The sequence below is a fragment of the Thamnophis elegans genome, chromosome 6 (genome assembly GCF_009769535.1).
Source record: "Thamnophis elegans isolate rThaEle1 chromosome 6, rThaEle1.pri, whole genome shotgun sequence".
Taxonomy (NCBI): domain Eukaryota; kingdom Metazoa; phylum Chordata; class Lepidosauria; order Squamata; family Colubridae; genus Thamnophis; species Thamnophis elegans.
In genome coordinates, this window is record NC_045546.1 from 32,145,284 (window position 1) to 32,168,408 (window position 23,125).

At 35.6% G+C, this 23,125-nt stretch overlaps 1 protein-coding gene across 1 annotated transcript in view; it reads right to left on the reverse strand.

The window, feature by feature from the left end:
* Positions 1–4,378: 4,378 nt before the first annotated feature.
* The window catches only part of ABI3BP (ABI family member 3 binding protein), a 134,333-nt gene continuing 115,586 nt past the window's right edge, over positions 4,379–23,125 (reverse strand). Inside the window, exons 61-70 of the mRNA XM_032220287.1 lie at positions 22,507–22,614; positions 21,828–21,956; positions 20,370–20,435; positions 18,564–18,776; positions 15,222–15,330; positions 10,048–10,127; positions 9,445–9,474; positions 7,934–8,098; positions 6,388–6,510; positions 4,379–5,029 (exon numbers count right to left, since the gene is read on the reverse strand). Of these exons, the coding sequence (XP_032076178.1) occupies positions 4,914–5,029; positions 6,388–6,510; positions 7,934–8,098; positions 9,445–9,474; positions 10,048–10,127; positions 15,222–15,330; positions 18,564–18,776; positions 20,370–20,435; positions 21,828–21,956; positions 22,507–22,614 (1,139 nt within the window). The 3' untranslated portion in view covers positions 4,379–4,913. The remainder of the gene's footprint in view (positions 5,030–6,387; positions 6,511–7,933; positions 8,099–9,444; positions 9,475–10,047; positions 10,128–15,221; positions 15,331–18,563; positions 18,777–20,369; positions 20,436–21,827; positions 21,957–22,506; positions 22,615–23,125) is intronic.

Genomic DNA, 23,125 nt, shown 5'->3' on the forward strand with positions numbered 1-23,125 from the left:
GATATTAACAGGAGCGTAGGACTCTCAGTGTTCAGCGAGCAGTAAACTTCTTGTAATGGAAATAGAATGCTGTTGTTATGTGTTGTCTTAACATTTTGATTAGATAATAAATAGCTTATTTTAATTGTTTGTAAGTTAAGGTGATGTTACCATGGCACACTTACAGTGAATTACATCAGTATGCTGGTAAGGCAAGATATCTTCATGGGTTGTTCAGAAGGGCTTATGAGTGTTGGTTTTTGTTTAGACCATGGGTGTCAAACCTGCTGTGTCACATTGTCGTTACGTGACATTGTGATGTTTTTCCCTTTGCAGAGCTGGGGTGAGTGTGGCCTGCACGTGACACATCTGGCTCATGGGCTGCCAGTTTGACACTCCTGGTTTAGAGCATTATGCACATAACATTTTTCTTGAATTCTATTCAGATGTCCCTGTTCAACACTTTTTTCTTTTTCTAATTCAAGCCCAAGGATCAAATATTATATTGGTTTATTAAAACTATTATTTTTATCTGTTGTATAAAAACACATGAAATTAATGGAGATCAATTAGATGAGCCAAATTATTGAAGGGAGAAAAACCCATATGGTAACTATAAAGTATGTGACAAATTCATACTGTCTTTAGCATCTATCTTTTATTGAACAGATATTTTTAAAAGTGTATTTTCACAATGTTGAATGTGCTTGTCAATTACAGCATACCCCAGAGTTTCAGTCCTTGGTAAAATTTCCCCACTCTGTCCTGGAACTGCTTTTCAGTATTAGTGTTATTCCATTTATCTTGTGCCTGTCTCCTTGCACTTCGATTTGGCATGCGAGAGATCCAGGTTTTGTATGTATCTAATGATCTTTACCTATGTACTGTATTCTTTTCTTTTCTGCCATACCTATTTTGAAGCTTAAAATTTAGCACTTCTTTCCACGAACCATAACAATTGCTTAAATATATCTTGTTTTAAGAAAGTTTGTTTACTATTAATTTATTTAAAAGATTTCTATGGCCATCCATATTATAGTTAAAACTGTGGGAGTCTTATAGCAACAATACAAAAAGCATGAAAACAGTAAGAAAAAAACAAAAACTCCTCTTTCTACTTCTTTTCATCGTCCCAGGGTATCTTAACAACTACCCCATGGCCCCCACTTCACTGTTGACCTGGAAAACAAAAAGGATGGGGGTCTTCTGGAACACCTGGGGGAAGGTGTTCCATAAAGTAGTAACAGCTTTGGAAAAGGAATGCTTCATAGCTCCTACTAGATGGCAGTATTTCAGAGAAGGGACATGGAACATGCCCATCCTATTCAGTCTAGTAGGACAGACAGGTATTATCAAATGAGAGGCAGTTCTGCAAGTAACCTACTCTTGTGCCATTAAAGCTTTAAGTAATAAACACCACTTTGAATTGCATCAGCAAGAAAACTGGTAGCCAATGCAATTGACACAATAGAATGTAACCTGGGGAAACCTGAGGTACCCAACATTTAATTTCAAAGTTTCTGATCTGTTTTTGAGAGAAGCTGTATGCATATCAGCCCACCCAGGTAAACCAGAACAGGAAACATAACCAGAACAGCTGATTCCACTTTATGTAAGGCTACATTAACAACTCTTATAACTGTAAAAATACAAATCTGCTGCTGTCTCTTTCACAGCCTGAGAAGATAAGGAAGGTCCCTTCTGAATCATATTGTTCACCCATTAAGTAGGTGTATCATACTCTCCTACATGATGGTTCCCCAGGCAGCATCTGTTCCCTGCCTCTCAAAGTGTTTCTTACATATTATATGTATTAACACATTTTCTATTGAAAATGGATCACAGCTATCATTATCCCTAGCGTGAAAATATAGTGAATGAAGCTGCTAGAAGATGCTCAGAACCACTTGGCATGTTAGTATCAATTACACACTTATTTCTTCAAGGATATATGCTCCTTGGTCTTAGCAGTTGCCAGTCCGTAGTGTTCTCTGCCTTGTCAAGTGTGTGCTTCGAAGAATCAACTTGATTTGAATTGAATCAACAAGATAATTGGATCTGACTGATCTCCCCACAATAATCAGTAAAATCAATCTTCTCCCTTTTTTCAAAATCTCACTACAGCTAATAATACCCTGATTATTTCTTTTTTTCCTACTTGATACCAAAATATTGTGGAATTCCCAACTGGTTATCAGCTTCAAAGAATTGAATGTAAGTTAACAAATTGAGTCTCAATTTAAGTAATATAAGAGTGTTGGTTGCCAATAGAGAAGCTACCACAGGGCTTGCAGTGGAATTTGTTCTGGGTAAAGATGTACAACGTGCACATATTCTCATAGCCCAATTTCAGAGAGCCAGAGGTGCTTTTACCTAGTTTTATCTACCAACCAGCTTCATGAGTCATGCCTTAAATTAGCTGTATGGTGACACTGTCCTTGAAAAGTGTTTAGAACTTTCAGATAGCACAAAATGCAGTTGCTAAATAGGTATCCTTTATAGATTTGAATTGATTTCTTGATCAATGAGTTTTCTTGAATTGATTGTATTGATTTTTGGATGTGATGTAAATAAAATGAATTAATGTTTATTAGTACCTGATGTGACATTTTGCAAAGACATAAACAAATTTCAGAATCTTAACAGTGAACTAAAATGCTACTCATAAGCCTTCCTGTAAAAATCATTTGGACATTTTTCTTGATAACTCAAAAAATATGTGATCTAACTACACACAATTCACAGAACAATATATGTGTTCATCTCTCCTACTACACACAATTCACTTAGTCCTCCAGCTTTCCATGTTTATATTCTATATTTAGGCAAAAATTTACAAATGGCACATTGTATAATACAAAAATTGTCAAGCCCTAAGATTTTCAGTGGTTAAGCTTGTGAAATGTTGAAACCCTTCTAAATGACCTTTGCTTTGGGGTCTCTCAATGTAGTTTATATTTTAAAAAGCTCATGAAGTAGAGTTTTATGCATTTTGAATTTGTCATCAGATAATTTAAAACTATTGCTCCTCATGTCTGTTTTCATTATTTCAAAATGATCTGAAAGACACTGAAAAGCCTTCTTTAATGGATTCTTTTAAAAAATCGTGGCAGTAGGAATTATCTTCAAAATAATCCTCACGCACCTTTTTTTTCAAAAAATGAATCTGACGTTTCAAATTAGGTAATTTTAGCTTTGTAAAGGCTGAATATATCAATTATGAATCAAACAACAATGATTAAAAACATTTTATTAAGAGTACAATGTACCTGCAGTGTACTTATATTTTCTATAAACAACCGAACCGATATTCCTTATGTTTCTTACATTTGTATACATTAAAACTTACATCTCTTTATAGTGTTTAAATGTTTAAGCAATACAAACATAACATTTTATGTAGGGAACAGCTGAAATATTTTCAAAAACAGTCTTCATTTTCCATTTTATAAAGCAGATCACATTTTCAGTTTTATATCATACAAAACTTTTTTAAATACATGTACTTTGTATATGCTTTGACAGTCTTCTATACAACACACTAGGCCACATTTCTCCATGTTTAACTGAAAAAACTGCCTGATTACATTCTGGATATGATTTACACACTGCCAATCTGAATATACACATTTCCCACAAAACAGCTTCAAGAAGTAAAATGTTTGAGTCTGCTGTGTACTTAAAGAAGGAAAATCTTTTTGAAATACCTAAGTAGTCTGTTTAAATGGCATATGAATTTTGTATTCTGATATCTATACCAGAGTACACAGTAATTTTGAGAGATTCTTCCATTAACCACAGCAAAAAATATTAAGGCTTTTGCATCTTTATTTCATCATAACAATATATTTCCCCACTGTAAATTGAATGTCTGTGTATGTGTGCAGTGGTGAGATTCAAATAATCTAACAACCAGTTCTCTGCCCTAATGATTTTCTTCCAACAACCAGTTCACCAAACTGCTCAGAAAGTTAATAACCGGTTCTCCCAAAGTGGTGTGAACTGGCTGAATCCCACCACTATATGTGTGTGTATTTACCATGAACTAATTCAGTTTCTGGTGGGAGACAAAAATAGAGCATCCATTTCAGTATTACATATATATACCAATAAATGCTATCAAAATCAGGAACTTTCTGACATACAACCAATTTTAATGCCATTTTATAAATGTTGCTATAATCCAATGTATATTGGGAGTGCAGAATAAAAGTTTATATCATTGAACTGAAATCTAGAGCCAAGGTGGCGCAGTGGTTAAATGCAGCACTGCAGGCTACTGCTAGATCAGCAGTTCAGCGGTTCAAATCTCACCGGCTCAGGGTTGACTCAGCCTTCCATCCTTCCGAGGTGGGTAAAATGAGGACCCAGATTGTTGGGGGCAATATGCTGACTCTCTGTAAACCGCTTAGAGAGGCCTGAAAGGCCTATGAAGCGGTATATAAGTCTACTGCTATTGCTATTGCTATCTCCCTTGCGTTAAGGAGCTCTTGCACAATGAAAGACATTTATGATAGTAGAAGGTTATTGGTATCGGTTCAATTAACATGATTCTTTTTTCCTGAATGATATTTTAATTGAAATCTGAAATCAAGAGTGTCAATTTTATCTAAAGCTTGAATAAAATCTGCAACTTTTCAATTGGATTGGATTTTTTATAAAGTGGCAAAAATATCCAGGAATTAACAGAGAATAATTTAAGTATGTTTGAAAAGAAGTAGAATGTGACCATTGGCAATATACATTAATACAAATTCAGAAGATACTTTTTCTTATCCGCTTTTCAGTAAAGGTGCCTCAAAATATCACAACAATAGTAAAAAATAAACTACACCTTTTACAATAAGTAGATAATATAAGATACTATTAGGGAGCCAGCTTCCCAAGACATCCATTTATGATATTTCTTTCTGCAATATAACTGCTACCATTTTCTACCATTTTCCAGGTATTGTAGTTCCACACTCATACCAATGAACATAAGTATTGTGTGTTCCAGCTCCTATTTTTCCAAAGTGGACAGGTTCCTGACGAACAGCTCTAAAATAACCTAGTTAAAAGAAGTTCAACATTTAATAAAAATTGAAAATGGGGAAAATGTCACATATTAAGTAGCTACATTTTGATTTTGAACATACGAACTCTTAAGCAAAATTTAATTACAGGTGTATATTACATATGATCATTTTAGCACATATAAAATTGTTATGAACAACATTTTAAATGGCTTCGTGTACAGTGTAATTTTCAGGTTCATACACAATTATAGCAACATTATTTTCCAGATCAGTATTACCTGGACAAGTCCTAAGGGTGAATGCACTTTTTATTTTATTTTAATCAATACACAAAATGTAAGTAAATACAATAGATACATATCTGCATATGTAGTGCTTGAGAGACCAGAATTTAAGCCAAGAGCCAAGAGCAATAAGTTGATTAGGAGGTAATATTAAAATCAATACAAGACTGATTTTTGCTTAGTAATAACTGAAATAGTAATAATAGTAATGATTTGCTTTGTAGTAATGAAATTGAGATTATGTATGAAGAGCTCTGTACAGTGGTATGTTTCTAACCTAGTTTTATCTATTCTTAATAGACCATTAAATTAATTTGGCCAAATGAAAATCATCAAGCAGACTGATTTAGCAAAATACAGTTTTTATATATACTTTCCTTCTAAGAGGACATTCTGCCAACGCAATGTTAATTTTATAATCTTTGGGATGGTCATTTCTGACATTGTTGAAATACTCATGCATATTATTTTCAGTTCCTATCCTATTTCGCAATTGGAGTAATCTGATAGAGCACTGTAAAGCTTTGTAGGAGAATCTGCCTTTGAAGTTCAGTAATTTAGGCTTCAGAACGACCTGCTGCCAAGGGTATCTGCCTGTTCCACACAGGGAGAGTGCACGTATGGTCCCTTCATTGAAACAATGTTATTGTTCGGGATCCAGGAGACACATCCTTTGTGGGCAGCCTCTGCCCTTTTGAACAATTTCCCCCCATCATACAGTTGGCGCCAATTCTATAGGCCTTTAGGTAGGCAGTTTAAGAGCAGTTTTTTCCCCCCTTTGGACTTTGAAGTCATGAATTGAGTCTCCAGTGAATAAATGAGAAGTTTTCATTTCTGTTTGCTATTTTCTTTTTTAATACATTTTAATGAATTTGTATTAATTATAATTTTATTTTTTTATGCTGCTGAAAGCGGTAGGATTTGAACTGGGTCTCCACATAAATGTATAAACAAATATGGTTATGAAAGTGTACTTAGTTCTCAGGTATGTACTGTATCAAAGTTGACTCTTGTTCTACTTTCATCACAAAGATGACAACTCTGTATCACATTTAAAGGTGGGAAATATACAAGAATCCATTTATTATCCTCGGTTTAAAACATACCATCTTTGGAAGGCAGTTGATCTGATGGAAGCATTTGCCCTGTCTTTCCATCTAAATATGAATCCACAAATTGACAATGATCTTCTCCATGTCCTCTCTGATCTCCTATATTATAAAATTTTCCTAGAAAATATTAGAAGAACTTTTAGAATATGATTACAATTCAATCAACTAAAGAACAAATAGGCTATGGGTTACAATAGTAATTGGCAGCAGAATTTCTATCAGTAAGTGATGTAGTGGTAAGATAGCAAGAGCAATAGCTGTTAGACTTTCATACCATGACCACATTGTTTAACACAAGGGTGTCAAACTCAAGGCCTGGGGGCTGGATCTGGACCTTGGGCTGCTTAGATCTGGGGCCATCCTTGAAACAGCAAAGGACCGGCCCACGGTGCCTCTGCCAGTGAAAACAGAGCTTGCAAGGGCTGCGGGCGCCCTCCCGAGTTCTGTTTTTGGTGGCAGAGGGCTGAAAGACGCAGTTGCAGGTGAAAACGGAGTTTAGGAACCTGTTTTTGCTGGCAGTTTTCATGCCATCAAAGGAGCCCCCAACATGAGTGACGTTGAGGTGGCCATGTCCACCCTGGGCACGCCCACCCCAGCCTCCCGAGGTCAAACACAACCCTTGTGAGGCCCTCAATAACATTCCTAGTTTAGCGCATGAATCCCAGCATTCCCTGTTGCCATTGTTAACCAAATTCCACCAGTCTTTAGCAAAGACCCTGATCTAAACTGTTCCTGGCATTTTTACACAAGTATAAACACTATGCTAACCTAGGGAAGATGATTAAGATGGATATTTACTGCATACAAAGCAACATAGGTTCTGAGGCATTCAAATGCTTCTCTTCAGTTTGGAGAATTTCAGTCTCCCGGTTGACATTGATCTGTTATATAGCAGTTAGACTTAGCAGTTAGACTTATATACCGCTTCATAGGGCTTTCAGCCCTCTCTAAGCGGTTTACAGAGTCAGCATATCGCCCCCACAGTCTGGGTCCTCATTTCACCCACCTCGGAAGGATGGAAGGCTGAGTCAACCTTGAGCCGGTGAGATTAGAACCGCTGAACTGCAGATAACAGTCAGCTGAAGTGGCCTGCAGTTCTGCACCCTAACCACTGCGCCACCTCGGCTCGTATGTTTATATAACTACACTGATTTACAAAGAACATGTTAGACTTTTTCATAGCACATTCCCACAAGAATCCTGTGTTGAGGGATAGAATAATTTATGCTCAAACTCAATGGTTGCCAGCATTAAGAAGAGACCCATGATGTTTCATTGTGTTCTCCGTACTGATTACCATGATGTTTCATGTTGCCTGCATACTGATGAAGCTGTCTTAGTGATAGCTAAAAACTTTTTGATGTCACACTTCATAAACATTCCTAGAATTATCAAACATGCTTACAAATGTCCAGTACAATTCTACAAAATTGCTTTGTCTGAAATCTAAGTCCAGGCATAATTCTGAATCTAGTGATGTCCTGTGCTGGCCACATAAATAGCCACTCTACATGCAATTAAGAGAGTTTTGATTTTATACCTTTAAGTGAATCACTGAGGTAAATTTTATATCGAAGGGAGTTACACAACTGAACACCCACAAACTTCTTGTACCAAGTCCTCTTGACATACTGTTTCCCCTTACATTCAGAATAGTCATCATCAGAATTAAAGCCGACTTCAGTCCAAATTGCATCTTTCCCCACTGCAAGAAAACAATAAATGAGATTTTGGTTATAATATATGCCCAAATATAGGTACATCTGACATAAACAGAATATTTAAGTAAAAAAGCAGTGTATAAGAATATTAGCATTATTAAATTTCCCCTTTCTTATCATAAGTGAAAATAAAACACACACTGTAGTAAATACAAAATATAAGTATCAAAACTAAATGCAAAAATAATAACAAAGAAATAACTAAAATAGGAAAAAAGAAATATCAAGACAAAAGATGATTGAGAATTCTCATATTTCTATTTCTTTTTTTATTTTATTTTTATTTATGCAATTGTTAATCATATGATTTTGTATATTTCTTTATTGCTAGCTTCCCTACAGAAAATTTTATGTCAAAAAAGGCTGATTCCAAATTCAATGAATGAACAAATAAGCTAATCATATTGTCTTGCATCTAAGGGAGAAAAAAATGGAAGCTAGATAAATATATATCAGAATAATATTGCTTAATTTAGTCTTACTGTATTTGATAACACAGTATCAGCAATTTGTGTGTTCTATAATCTCCCAGGGTTTGAAATGGATACCTGACATTAGAACCATCATTAAAAAAGTGCAACAAAGAATGTTCTTCCTGCATCAGTTTAGGAAGTTCAAACTGTCCCAGGAGCCATTGATACAGTTCCACAGAAGAATTACTGAGTCGCTCATCTGTATTTCGTTAACTATCTGGCTTGGTACAGCAACTAAACAGGAAGAATACAATCTCCAACAAAGTTGTAGCTGCAGAAAAAACAACTGCAACCAGCCTGCCTTCCATTGAAGAACTGTATATTGTAAAGGTCAGAAGGAGGGCTGAGAAAACATCTACAGACCTTCACATCCTGGATATAAACTATTTCAACTCCTCTGGACGCTGCTATAAGGCATTGCATGCCAAAACATCTAGACATAGGGACAGTTTTTTCTCTTGTGCTATCTGCTGAATACCTATTCCTCATCATATTGTTTTATATCTAAGTATATTTACCCATGTGGTAGGGCTGTATTATTATTATTATTATCCTTTTCATCTTTTCTACTACCCCCTATTATTGGTATCATATTATGTTTATTATTACTCTGTTACTTTGCATAGACATTGAGAGCTTTTGCATCAGAGATGAATTTCTTGGGTGTCTAATCACACTTGACCAAATATAGTCTTCCACTCTACTATTTTCTCTCCTCTCCTCTCTATTCATTTGGTTTCTCAAGAGAAACCATTCTCCGATAGCTGCCCACCCTATTTCCAAAAGCCATATAACAATATACTATGCAATCTCAAAAATGGTATCTAATAAGGATGCTAATTGTAAAGAAAACTTACTTGAAATAGATTCCGTTACTCTTGGGTCAGCTGTAAAGAAAGAGAAGGAGGGAAACAGACAGAAAGAGAAAAATAAGCACAAAGTTCAGGGTTCAAGAAACAAACAAGCCTTCTACCTAAAGTTTTATACATATAGTAAAGGAATTATAAAAATAAACTTTTTAAAAAGAAAAAAAATATTAATAACCTGAACTTTTAGAATTAGAAAGTTGTTTGACGTTAGAAACAAATCTGTTTGAAAACAAATAGTTGAGTTTAAACTACTGAAAGGTATGTTTAAAAGTATTTATCTAATACTTATTTATCCAAAAGGAGATTAAAATGGTCATAATATAATAATATAAACACTTCGTGGAATTTTAAAACATTTTATTTTATTTTTTAAAGAAATTTTATATCATCCCAATATTGGTTTGTACTAATAAATGAAATGTTAATTGTTCATTCTGAATTCCAGTTTAAAGCAAGTATTATTGTGAAGTTTGTTCAAATGCTATTTTTTGATCTAAACAGAATTATAACTTTCTATTCTTTTTCCTCTATAAAATTGTAAAGAATTAAAGGAGACTTATATCTAACTGATGCAGTTATTGAAATTCTTACCCGATTCAGTTCTAAATGGTTTTGACTCACTACTTGGACCGTCCCCAAGAGGGTTGCTAGCTATCACAACAAATTCATAGCTACGAAGAAAATAAGTAAAACAAAGTGTATTTAAAATTTACAATGTGGTATGAAATAAAGAGGAAACATGTAATTGGCATGTATAATTAAGGTAACATTAATATTTAAAACATAAATATGGTTTGGCAATTTTTTAAAAATTAGCAACATACATTGTTTCAAACATATTTAAGAAAATGACAATATCCTAAGCAGCATTTTATCTGGATAATTGACAGACAAAAAACTGTTCAAACTGATCATTTTAAATACCCTTAAAACAATTTTAAAACATTTTTATCCTGCTTTTATTATTTTTTATAAATGACTCCAGGTGGCAAATATATATATACTCTCAGACCATCAACTCACAGGTTGTTGTGCAGAAAAGGGAGGAAAGAAGGGATATATGTGTATGTGTATGTGTATGTGTATGTGTATGTGTATGTGTATGTGTATGTGTATGTGTATGTGTATGTGTATGTGTATGTGTATGTGTATGTGTATGTATATGTATATGTATATGTATATGTATATGTATATGTATATGTATATGTATATGTATATGTATATGTATATATAAATAAAATATCCCTTCTTTCCTCCCTTTTCTGCACAACAACCTGTGAGTTGATGGTCTGAGAGTGGCCCAAAGGAAAGCAATCAGATTTTCATTCCCAATTTTCCATTTTGATTTTCAGGTTCAAGGTGAAATATACTATATCCTTAAACTTCTCAGTGAAATTCCAATTTAACAGGCTCAAACTGCCATGCTAGAGTGATGGCACAGTCAGCAGGCTAATTCTGCTGACTGCCAGTAGTTCGATTCTCAATGGCTCAAGGTTGACTCATCCTTCCATCCTTCCAAGGTTGGTAAAATGAGGACCCAGAATATTGGGGGGCAATATGCTGACTCTGTAAACTGCTTAGAGAGGGCTGCAAAGCAATGTGAAGTGGTATATAAGTCTAAGTGCTAGTACTACTGTTTCAGACACATTACAGGTAGTCCTCAAGTTGTGTGGGCATTGAGATTGGGATTACCATAGCTAAATGATACAGTTGTAAAGTGTTATGTATATCATGTGACTGCATTGCATAGCAGCTGACATCCAGCAGTCCCAGTTGTTGTCGTAATTCCACAACCAAATAAAAATAAGTTAATAGAAGAAGCAAGGATCTCACATGAAAGTGATGTGGGAAAAGGCAGGTATTGCAGGAGGGCACTAGGAACTGTGGGATTTGTCATGGCATGGGGACTTGAGATGGCACTCCTCAGTTGTGGGAGCTTTCAGAAGTCTTAGCCCACAACCAATTTCTACTTCAGGTCCAGAGCCAGGGAGACTTCCAAGTCTCAGAAATATTGCCCAGCAGCAAGAATCAGCTAGTCCCATGCCACAGCAAGCCCTATGTTGCCTTAAATCCTATGCTGCCTAGCGCCTGTCCACATTGCTCCCTGGCGCCTGCCTGGTTTCTTGGGACTTCTGCCTTTTCCTAGGCCAGTGATGGTGAACCTTTTTGGCACTGAGTGCCCAAAATGAAACATGCACGTATGAAGACCAGCTGACTGGCGCACATGCGCACAGCGGAAATCCTAAGAGCAGCTGGTGGTGGCATGCGTGCCCACAGAGAGGGCTCTGCATGCCACCTCTGGCACACATGCCATAGGTTTGCCATCATGGTCCTAGGCAAAGAAGAAAAGTTAGCTGAAGGGGCAGTAGGGGAGAGCAATCTTAAATGCTTGTTCAAATTTTTAGCACATGTCCTGAGGGTAGTTGATGGCCTGAAGTTTGACAACTGGTCATAAGTCAATTTCTTCAGCACCATTGTAACTTTGAATAGTTGCTTAGCAAATGGATGCAAACTCCTAGCTCTCTGGAGAAGACCGTAATATTGTGAAAGTGAAAGGAAAGAGAAGAAAAGGACAACTGGCAGCAAAAGGACTCCATACCATTACAGTGGCAATGCGTACACCTTGGAAAACCCAAAGGACCAAGTTAGAGAAAAATGTTCACAGAGAAAATCTATGTGGTCATGAGAAATTAACACTAACTTCATAATACATAATCAATTAAACAATCCTTAATCCTACTCCATCTTGTGCTGCTGTGGTTCAGCTCTAAACTGGTTTAAGAAAAAATCTGCTCTGAATATGTATGTGTGCGTGTGCGTGCATGCGTGTGCGCATGCGTGTATAAAAATAAAGTGAAATACCATATATATTTATATATTTATTTGTATTCTACCTTTATTATTTTTACATTTACTTTTTACAAATATCTCAAAGCAGTGAATATATACTTTCTTCTTCCTATTTTCCTCACTACAACCCTGTGAGTTGGGTTGAGCTGAGAAAGATGACTGGCCCAAGGTCACCCAGTTGTCATCCATGGCTAAGGTGGAACTAGAATTCATGGTCTCCTGGATTCTAGCCTGGCAGATAATGTATAATTAGCTTTAAAATAAATTCCTTTTTTATTTCCCCATTTTCTTCCCCATGGGCATTCTAGTTATTACAATTGCTTGACAGGTGAATGCCCTGGATTCAAAATCTGCTAGGTTTCAAAGCTGGGACATTCTGCACATCAAACCTCATAAAGAGAATGCAGCTGAGAAAGGCTACATGCGACATGCTGCAGCTTGTCACAGAGTTACTTGAGGAACCGCTGGGAAAATGAGATGGAGGTTGTTCCTGCCTCTGTATGGGAGCAAAAGTGCAGGAGTTTGGCTAGAACCAAGTGTGGTGCAGCAAATAAACCCACACCAACACAAACTGGAAAATATTAGTTTTAATATGAAGCAGAAATGGTTTGAAGCTGTGTTTGTTAGAGATCAGCAGAAGACAATGTTCATTCTTTCCAGAAATTATTGGTCGCTTATACAAATGACAAGGCAATCTGAGAGTGCAGATATGGCTAACCCATTCAATAAAATAGGCATTCATCTCTGAATGTCAAAAACCTATACATGTCAGTGGCTTACAAAAATCTTTTCAGTGGGAAAATATCAGTGGGAGACCAACAATACCAATCAATATTATATGATGGTAACTGATGTTGACTCACTTTTCTCCTATTGCTCAAGAAGGGCAGCTAAAAAGGGCACCCTCCTTTACTTGGACCAATTCTCTTTGTAATGGCTGATAGATTCTCTTTTTCCTCTTAGAGAATTCTGTTGATAGAACCTTTCTTCAGAATCTTGAGAATATCTCTGTTGAAATAATGGAGTAACCTAAACAATGTGGAGAATTTTAATCAATGGTTCCAGGTAGTAAATTATTATGCTTGCTGCTAGGCCTGGAATCCATGGTAGAATAATATGTCAATAATAATAATTCCCTATATTATCTGAATGCAAGCATGACTGAACATTCAGTCATATTGTCCAGCATGGATTATTCTGCAAAGGGTTCATTTCAACAAATACTCAAGAATGTTTATGTATATGTTGGATTGCAGCCAAAGTATAATACTAGTCATGGGTAATTGGTAGTGCATGACATTTATTATGAATCCAACTATTATTTTAAATTGGCCAACCATATCTTAGTTTTTGTGAAGATTTTACATATTATTTGTTAATTGCATCACATTCCCAGATGAAAGCAACTGATGAAAGACTAAGTCATCCCAAGTATGAAAATCCACAACATGTAATATTGTTTTTGAATGTTTGTCAAGACAAACCTGGCTAATTCCAACAGTATGTAATAATCAGAAGAAAATTGAATGAATTATGGGCAAAATATTTTGTATTTCCTAGTTAAGTCTTAAGATTTATTTTTTTCCTTACTTTGCAACACTGAAAAAATTATTTCTGGTAGCTTTCCAAGTTTTAAAGCCAAAATATTCCTCACCCAAAGGGGAAAAAAGAAACAGAGCAGTGATACAAATTGATTATTGGTTTCTGTTGCCATGAGAGAATGGAACACCTGAATCAGGACAGTGTCTTTAACAAGCTTATGGAATTTTCCAGCAAACCAGATGTCTAAAAACCAAAACCAAACTAAAACCCCCACCCCAAACCGCAAATTGAACAGCAATAAACTGCTAGAGTTTTAAAGACGTAACATACAAAATGAGTATCCCATAAACTTTAACATTTAAAGTTCCCCTCATACATATGTGCTTGTCGTTCATGACTCTAGGGGGTGGTGCTCATCTCTGTGTCAAAGCCAAAGAGCCAGCACTGTCCAAAGATGTCTCCATGGTCATGTGGCCGGCATGACTAAATGCCAAAGACGTTAGCTTCCGCACAAAGGGGGTTTCTATTTTTTCTACTTGCATTTTTTACATGCTTTTGAACTGCTAGTTTGGCAGAAGCTGGGGCAAGTAACAGGAGTTCACCCCGTTACATGGCACTAGGGATGTATATGCAACACTTAATTACAATGCCTATTGACAACCGATACTGCTAACCAGGAAACTACTGACATAGGGGAAAAACATTTGGTGATCTTAGAAACCCAAAGTCAGATCTTTTGAAGTTTTGTTTTACAGCACCCAGTTTTACAGTTAATAATATTCTATCAGTGTTTTAGCTGCCAGTATAAGAAAATAAATGTCCTTAATTATCATTAGTATCAAGGTAGATATATAATTACTCTTACTATGCATATCTCCAAATTACTCTATATCCTTTTGCATTTATCTCTAAAGAACCTGCCACTTATCTGAAGAAGAAGGGATATTTCAACAGGCAACTAAAGAAAGAAGATTAGGTTTGGAGTCTCTCAAGTGAGGCTTCTTTTTTAGTTGCTTTCCATTGTTTTGTCTTGAGTTTTTGTTATATGATGTAAGCCAGGCATGTCATTCTCAAGGCCCGGGGCCCAGATCTGATCCATGGGGTGCTTAGATCTGACCCACGGGACTGCTCTGGAAAAAGCGAAGGACTGGCCTGCAGTGCCTCTGCCAGCAAAAACAGAGCTCGGGAGTGCCCCCTTCCCTGCCCGAGGTCAAGCAACCCTGATGCAGTCCTCAATGATGTAAGCTAATTGATCAATATCCTTAAACCCTGGACACAAAGGCAAGTGCAACAGGAATTAAATTCAGATACTGCAACAATCATTGTCAGTTCATTCAGACTTATTATAATAAAACCCCTTTTAATAACATCACCTTGTATTAGGTTTCAGATTTTCCACTGTAGAATGGGTTTGATTTGTGGTTATAATGGATGTATCTTTTCCAACTGTGCCTCCATTTTCTGTTGATACAACTTTATATCCTGAAAATAAGAAGATCATGTTCAATTACTTACATCATTTCAGTTTTGTAAAAGTTCTTTATCTGGTGTCTATCTTGCTCTTTCATGCTCCCACTGTAAACAAAATATAGTTCAAAGTAGATTTATTTAAAAAATTAGAATGTTTTATCAGTGAGTTCAATTTAAAAAATCCCTTTAGTTGTATAGTTAATATAGACTAATTCTGAAATAATATATCAAAACCTTATTTCCAAATAACCTTATTTAATGTCTCATAATTTTTAAAAATTGATATGGTAGAAATAAATACAGAATTAAGCGATCAAAACAGACTGCCCAATTTACTTAGCCTATGACACTGGTTTAATTATAATCAAAATGGACATAATCCATAATATCTTCACACAGGGCTTTTGGGGAGGAATGGTGGAATGAAGATGTCTCCATGAAAGTGGAACCAAGAACTGCAGGGAAGAACAACAACCAGTTATTAGAGTGGCTCTTCAGAACGTCTCAGGATAAGAGGAAACAGGAGATCATCCACATGCTCCAAACAGTGGTCCTCATGAGGAGAATGCAGGATAGTGGTCTCCCGTGGGTTTGAATACAGGGAGACAACAGGAATAGCAATCTTGTTAACAATCATAGTTGGTGTCTTTTAGAATTCTAAACTCGCCTTAGACATGAAAGCTGGCTGGGTGACTTTGTGCCAATCACTTTCTTTTAGCCCAACCCACCTCACAGAGTTGAGGAAAAAAAATAGGAGACAAAAGGAATATTAGGTATAATTTGGTTCCTTGAATTATTTATAAAATTAATAAAGGTGGGATAATAATTTTTTTTAAATAAAAAAGACATTAAGTTCAGTCATTGCTCATTACTTCTAAACTATTAGAGAGTTTTAGAATGACAAATGTTCAACTGTTGTTTGAAAACACTAGTTTTCCTTCAATCCTGAATGATTTTTTTTTTACCATAGTTTGTGAATTTACAGAATCTGAAATAAACAGAAGAAAGCTAATGGGTTTTCTAAAAGACATTGGAATTTAAACGATGAAAGCTGAGATGTTGAATTAAAAGTAATCCTCGACGTATGACCCCAACTTGGCCTGAAATTTCTGTTGCTAAACAATACAGTTGTTAAGTGAATTTTGCCCGATTTTACAACCTTTCTTGCCACAGTTAAGTGCTAAGCATTTGTTAAATTAATAACAGTCATTAAATGCATCTGACTTCCCCATTGACTTTGCTTCTCAGAAGAATACAAAAGGTGATCACATGATCTCAGGACACTGAACAGTCAATTATGAACCAGTTGCCAAGCATCCAAATTTTGATCATATGTCCATGGGGATGCTGCAACTAATGTAAGTGTGATGAACACCCATAAGTTACTTTTTTCAGTGCTGTTGTAACTTCAAATAGTCACTAAATCAACTGTTGTAAGTCAAGAATTAGGTTTTTAGGGTTTTTTTTAGGTTTTATTAAACACTTATAGGCCGCCCTTTTCCCTGAGGGGACTCAGGGCAGCTTACAATAATGAGGGAGGGGAGTGCAAGACAAGACATAAAAGAAAATGTGAGTAAAAATAATTAACAATAAAAGCACAACATTCACTCGGCATTCGGGCAGGGAGAGAGTAAAGTCCTATCCCCAGGCCTGACGGGATAGCCAGATCTTAAGGGCCGTGCGGAAGGCCTGGACAGTGGTGAGGGTGCGAATTACCTGTATTCTGTTCAGGAAAAATCATTAGCTGACTGAATGTTTAAAAAATAGGTGCAACACATAATTCCCCCCCCCCCAGATATATATATAAGCTCCAAGGTGTTGAAATATATTCCTGATCATATATTGTGTGAACAGAAATTCTAAGTTTTGTAGAGAGCAATATTTGCTCTCTGTCGTACAGCTGTATATCAGTTACTGAATAACAATAACAAGATCACTAATAACTAAAGAAAACACAATAACTCTCAAGAAGAACTGACCATGGGCACTTTAATTAAAATTTTAGTGAATTGAGAGTACATAGATGAACTACTTGACAATTCTGACATAGCTGCCATGGACAGAGAATGCCATCTGTCATGGCCCCATCGGAACCTGGTTTGGAGGAATTGGACCTGGTACCATCAGTCAGGGATGGCATGTCTTGGAATGTTGGGAGAAGCCAGGGGTTGGGAAAAAATGCTGTCCCAGGCCCCTCAGGTATTGGGAGAGGTGGTTGACCAGATGGAGAGCTGCCTGCCGCCACAGACACAGACAATGATCAGATGCAGACAAGCAGTGGTGCTGATAGGCACAGCTGCCTGCCCCACTTGATCCAGGGGCATGGAGAGTAGAGTGGAGACAAGCGAGGCTATTCAGGAGAAGGTCACCCTGCCCAGGGTGGGTTGCTGCCAGTTTTACTTTTGGTTTGCAACCCCCGTGCACCAGACACATGCTGCGTGTACGTGCTGCGCAGAACAATTTACCGTGAACAGTGAATGTGCAGTCACTAAAAATCAAAATGTTGGCAGCCCAGCAGCAGTGAGGGAACCAGTTTGGGGGTGTGACAGGCCTGGCTCGTTGCTGGATCTACGACTCAGCCCTGAATACCACTACCGGTTCGGCTGAACTGGGCCAAACCGGGAGCAACCCATCTCTCATCCTGCCCCACGAAACACCTGGTGTGGGTTGACTTACGGAAAAGCCAGGTGGGATTTATTTTTGTCAGGAACAATTGCTTGTTTGGTTTACACTTACACAGCTTGACTCATGCTTATGCCTGTGCCTTGCCTTTTGCCTTGTGGACTGCCTTTGGCCTTGTTAGCTTGCCTTACCCTGTGGACTGGCCTTGCCCATCCTACCTTGATTCTGAACCTTGCTCTGTGAGCTTGCACCTTCTCTTTGGAGTTTCTTTGTTGTTTACTGGCTTTTATTTGGGAACATGAAGGTGGCTGGCTTCTAGGGAATGTAGAGTGGAGCTGTACCAGCCACTGTAGGAGTGTTTGTTGTGACATTTAATCAGAGGAATAAAGGACTCTATCGATGCCTGCTTCTGCTTAGGTGACCTGGATCACAACAACATCTAAAGATCATTGTTAATTAATTAGGGTATAAATTTTAGTTAGAATAGAAATCAGGGAACTAGAAAAATTAGGAATTTTAATAAAAGAGGCTAAAGACTGCTAAAAGTCCCCAACTTTTCAAAACGGCTTGGAAGAAGTATGTATGTTTACACAGTACCTGGACAAGACAAAAATCTAGCTAACCTGTTACAGTTTCATTTTCTGGTGGCTTCCAATCCAGTATCACAAAAGATGAACATCCCTCAACAGTCACCACAGTGAGGTTTGTGGGAGGTTTTTTGGGGGGACTAGTAGCTATGTCTCTATTGTCCTCTGTATCAGATGAAAAGTGTTGCATACTATCTGTGATAGAACAAGGTACATCATCTTCTTTTTTAAGGTATTTCACATGGTCACCTGAAAAGACAAGATCAACAGTTGCACTAAGCACAAAAGAGATGATAAAGCAAAAATATATTATTATACTTTAGATGGCAATATATTACTTCAGTACTTTTTCACAGAGAGAAATGCTTTCCACAAAATATTTTCATTATACACTTCTTAATCAGAGAGGATTAGAATCCTTTCTGCCCTCTGATGTCAACATAGAAAAGAACACAATATTTTTATGTTTGATATTTGAAAGTATTCTATCACTTCAAACATTTGTTGCCAAAAGTATAAAACAAAAACCTCAGATCCCTGAAATATGCTTACTTTCCAAATGGTTAAAACTAAAATTAAAGCACCTACTGTATGTAAAATATCCTATTCTTCTTTTTACATATGAAAATATGATTTGGTCACCAGTTTTATGAGATCTTGGTTCAATCAAAATGTTCCCTGAAATAAAGAATATCTGCAAACTACAAAGTGTTAGCACTGGTTGCGGGATGTATTAGGTGAGACAGCTAAAATGCCCAGCCTCAATTGCTCCCATTCTGTTTATGCTGAACAGACAGAAACTAATTTGAATCTTTATTATTTTAATAATACAGTTTAGTATCATTTTAATATTTAGTAGTAACATTTTAATTTAAAAAATAAAAAATGATTTTATTGGGTATAAGTAAGTAACACTGCTAAAGAAAATTGTCATCAAATATTGCAAAATAGTTTTAGAAATGAAAATTAATAATTCTCCTGTAGTATATTAATGTTTGTAGTGTTAGCTTTAAGGGTGCAATATGCAATGTAAGATTAAAACAATAATATATAGATCACAATTGGATCTACAAAAAGTAGTTTATCCTGCAACAACAATAAGACCTGAAATCTGTGAATGATATGTTGTTTAAAGAGCAATGAAATATGTAATGTGAAATATTTCTATTGTTTCTATTAACCCAAATTTGAAAATTTCTTGGGTTCAGGCAATATTTTCAGTTAAACCAGAAATAAATCTGGTCAGGATTGAAACAGAGATTAATGGAATCACTGAGGTTAATTTTGAAATGGCACATACTACTAATATGAAGAATCAGGAGCTGAGATATGGAATGCAACATGTGGTTGTAGGGAGTGTATATGTCCAGTAAGTATGTAGGGGTTATTTGAGCTATTTTTAAGACCCAGCAATGTACACCTAGACATGCACACACTTTTATATGTCTGGCCTCTTTAGTAAGAAAACTACCATAGAGTCAAACTGACATGAGCACAGAGTAGCAGCAGCTTAAATGATAAGTGGATATATATCCTGTGACTTAGTCTCCAAACCTCAAACATTTCTCACTCAGTAAGTGACAATAGTTATTCAGAATGTCTCAGAGTTTACTGAATGAAGTTGGAAGTTTCTTCTGTGCAGACCTTGAGATGCATACACTGGCAGTTCTACAGAGTGGCCTCGCATATTCTACTTACCAGCTGCTATTCTGGTAATTGAAATGAGAAGGGACAAAATAAATAGTTTTATTAAAAAGAATTTATTTTTAGAAAAGGGAAAATAAAAAAGAGCATATATTGCTTAACAGATTTTTTTTCCTTATGAGATAATTTTAAACATACCTGTATACCTTGGTGTGCCTGCAATATCAGTCTCGGTTGTAGGGATAGAACTGAACATTGGATTATCTACAGAACAATAGCATAATGTTAATGAAAGCCCTGATTTTCTACCTTGTAAAAACATTTTCTGTTCAAAAGCTCTCTTTTAATCATACTTCAGTTTTAAAATCTCTCCTTAGACCATGCTTGTTCACATTTTCTTAGGAAATTTGGCAGTTTTTAAAAAATAAAGTTTCTTTGAATTGTTGAAACCTTGATGATCTTAATCCAAGAAATCAAATTAGTAAATTAATTAGTAATTTCCTGAAGTGATAACTCTTTACAATTTTCAAAAAAGAGGGCTTTTGTTTTTTCTGATTTTTTTCCTAGAAAATTATTTCAACAATCTAATTGTTTGGTTGCCTCTGTAGAAAGGGCAACACTTAAAAATGCTGAAAGTAAACTAATGTAATCCTTTATTTTAAATCATGCTGTTTATCTTAATAGCTAGAGCAATATATAGACAAATATTCTGCTAGAAGAAAAGAATGTCAAGTAAAATTAATGTAAATTAAGTTATATGTCATATATTATATCAATCAATATAAGAGTCTGAAGTCACTAGTTCAATATACAGGTCCTTTTGAAATAAGTGAGAATTAGCATGGAATTTTGTAACATGCTTCTATAACTGATTGAAGCAATACGAGATACCATTGAGAAATGAAGCATTCAAATTCTTTTAGCATGAGTATGTTAAAACTATTTTAGGTTTATGAAATTGAATCACATTTAATACCTATTTTCATAGTTTGAAAAAACCCATTTAATGTTCTTCAAAATACCCTATTGTTTTAGTCATCCTACCTACTTTGATAAATGTGGGTACTTTACCGTTGCCCTCTAATGTCAAATAATTTATGAAAATGCACTAATGCAATGTAGCTACTAAGTGCCCCACCAAGCTCATGCACATAACAGCACTTGAGAGTGAAAAATGACAATTCTCCTACATTCTATTTTCTGTTATTTAGTTTCTTTCTTTAGTTATTTATTAAAATTTCAACAAAATCATATTTGTCTTGGATGTCATATTTGCATTTCCCAGAAGATTACACAATATGCTGACTCTAAACCGCTTAGAGAGGGCTGTAAAGCACTGTGAAGTATTATATAAGTCTAAGTGCGATTGCTATTTCTATTTCACGACCAACTGCAAATGGTTGTAACTGCAATATTAAATTTGTCTTACTTCCCATCTTTCCTACAGTCAACTTGTTAGGACTCCTCTTATAGCTACACCTAAGGCTTGCAGAGGTAAGGTATGGTATGCAATAGAGTAATATAAGAAAAATGTGCATTTATTATTTGGAACAGAATTGTAACTATTGGAATTGCTATTAATTGATGTGTTTAGCTACAAGTCTGAGATTAATAAAAACATGAAGAAAACTTGAAAATCTGATATTCTATTCTTACTGTAATTTGGAGAAGCTGCTGCTGTAGGTAGCTTTTTAGGTGAATTTGTTTTCACAAGAGAACTTGGCCAAGTGGGTTTTGCTATAGAAGTTGTGAGAAATGAAGATGCTCGTGGCATCAAGACATTTCCTATTTGGAAAATAAAAAGAGAATTTGAATCAATTTATACAGGCTTGATTGTAAAATATACATGTCATAATGGTAAAAGACATTAATTAATCAAAGGGATTAATTAAAATGTTCTCTTTGAGTAATTTTACACAAAGAGAAGCAGATACGAATTTCATCCAAATGTAAATTCTTGAATATAAGTGGGTTAATGTGTATAAATGTATTTATTAAGGTGTTTCTAGTACTCCATATCTATACAGTTTGTAGTTTATTTTCTATTTATTAGCATATGGCTTAGTATGTAATTAAAAGGCTAAACAAGCTTAATTCAACTGATCTATACAAAATATATTTATTCCCATTGTAAAAAAACACTTTACAATGTACAACTCTGTATTGATCTTGTTTGCCCACATTTAAGGTAATTACTTGACTGAAACGTTCTTTCTTATGGTACATTTGAATCTGCATTCTCATGTACCCATTTTGAAGGATTTAATAATATGTAAATATTTTCGTAAAATTTCTCACTGAGTTCCTGTCCTTAGTTTTTAGGAGGATGACATACCTGAACGGCCAGGTTTACCAGTCACATTGTTGGGTGGTAAAGGTCTTCTTCGTATTGGTGTAGGTCTGGCAGGAGCTAAAGGAGGTCGTGGAGTACCAGGTAGTGTAGCTATTGTATAATGTTACAAGACACCACTGTTAATGGAGGAACCGCACATCAGAAAGACAAAAAATAGCTAATAGCTACACTTCTTAGCACATTTCTAAAGCATGAGCATCAGTGATAAAAGGAGTATGGTTTGAGATGAACTGAGAAAGAACTGAATATGAACAATTCATATCTGGTTAATCAGATGTTTCAGATCTTCCTATGTACATAAATATTTGTCTTTGTTATTTTTTAAAACTCAGTAGAACTATGTTGTAATATTTAATTAATAAATATTATAATTGTTTTGTTTAAATGGATATTGTAACTGCAGTAATAAGTCTGTTTATATTAACATAATTTAATTTCTCTTTAATAATTTTTCTTTAATTTCTCATTAATAAGGATATAAAACTATTGTTTCCATGTATTCCTTCTAACTTTAATAGAGTGAATTCAATTTCCAAAAATCAGTCAGTCAATTATCTCTCTCTCTCTCTCTCTCTCTCTCTCTCTCTCTCTCTCTCTCTCT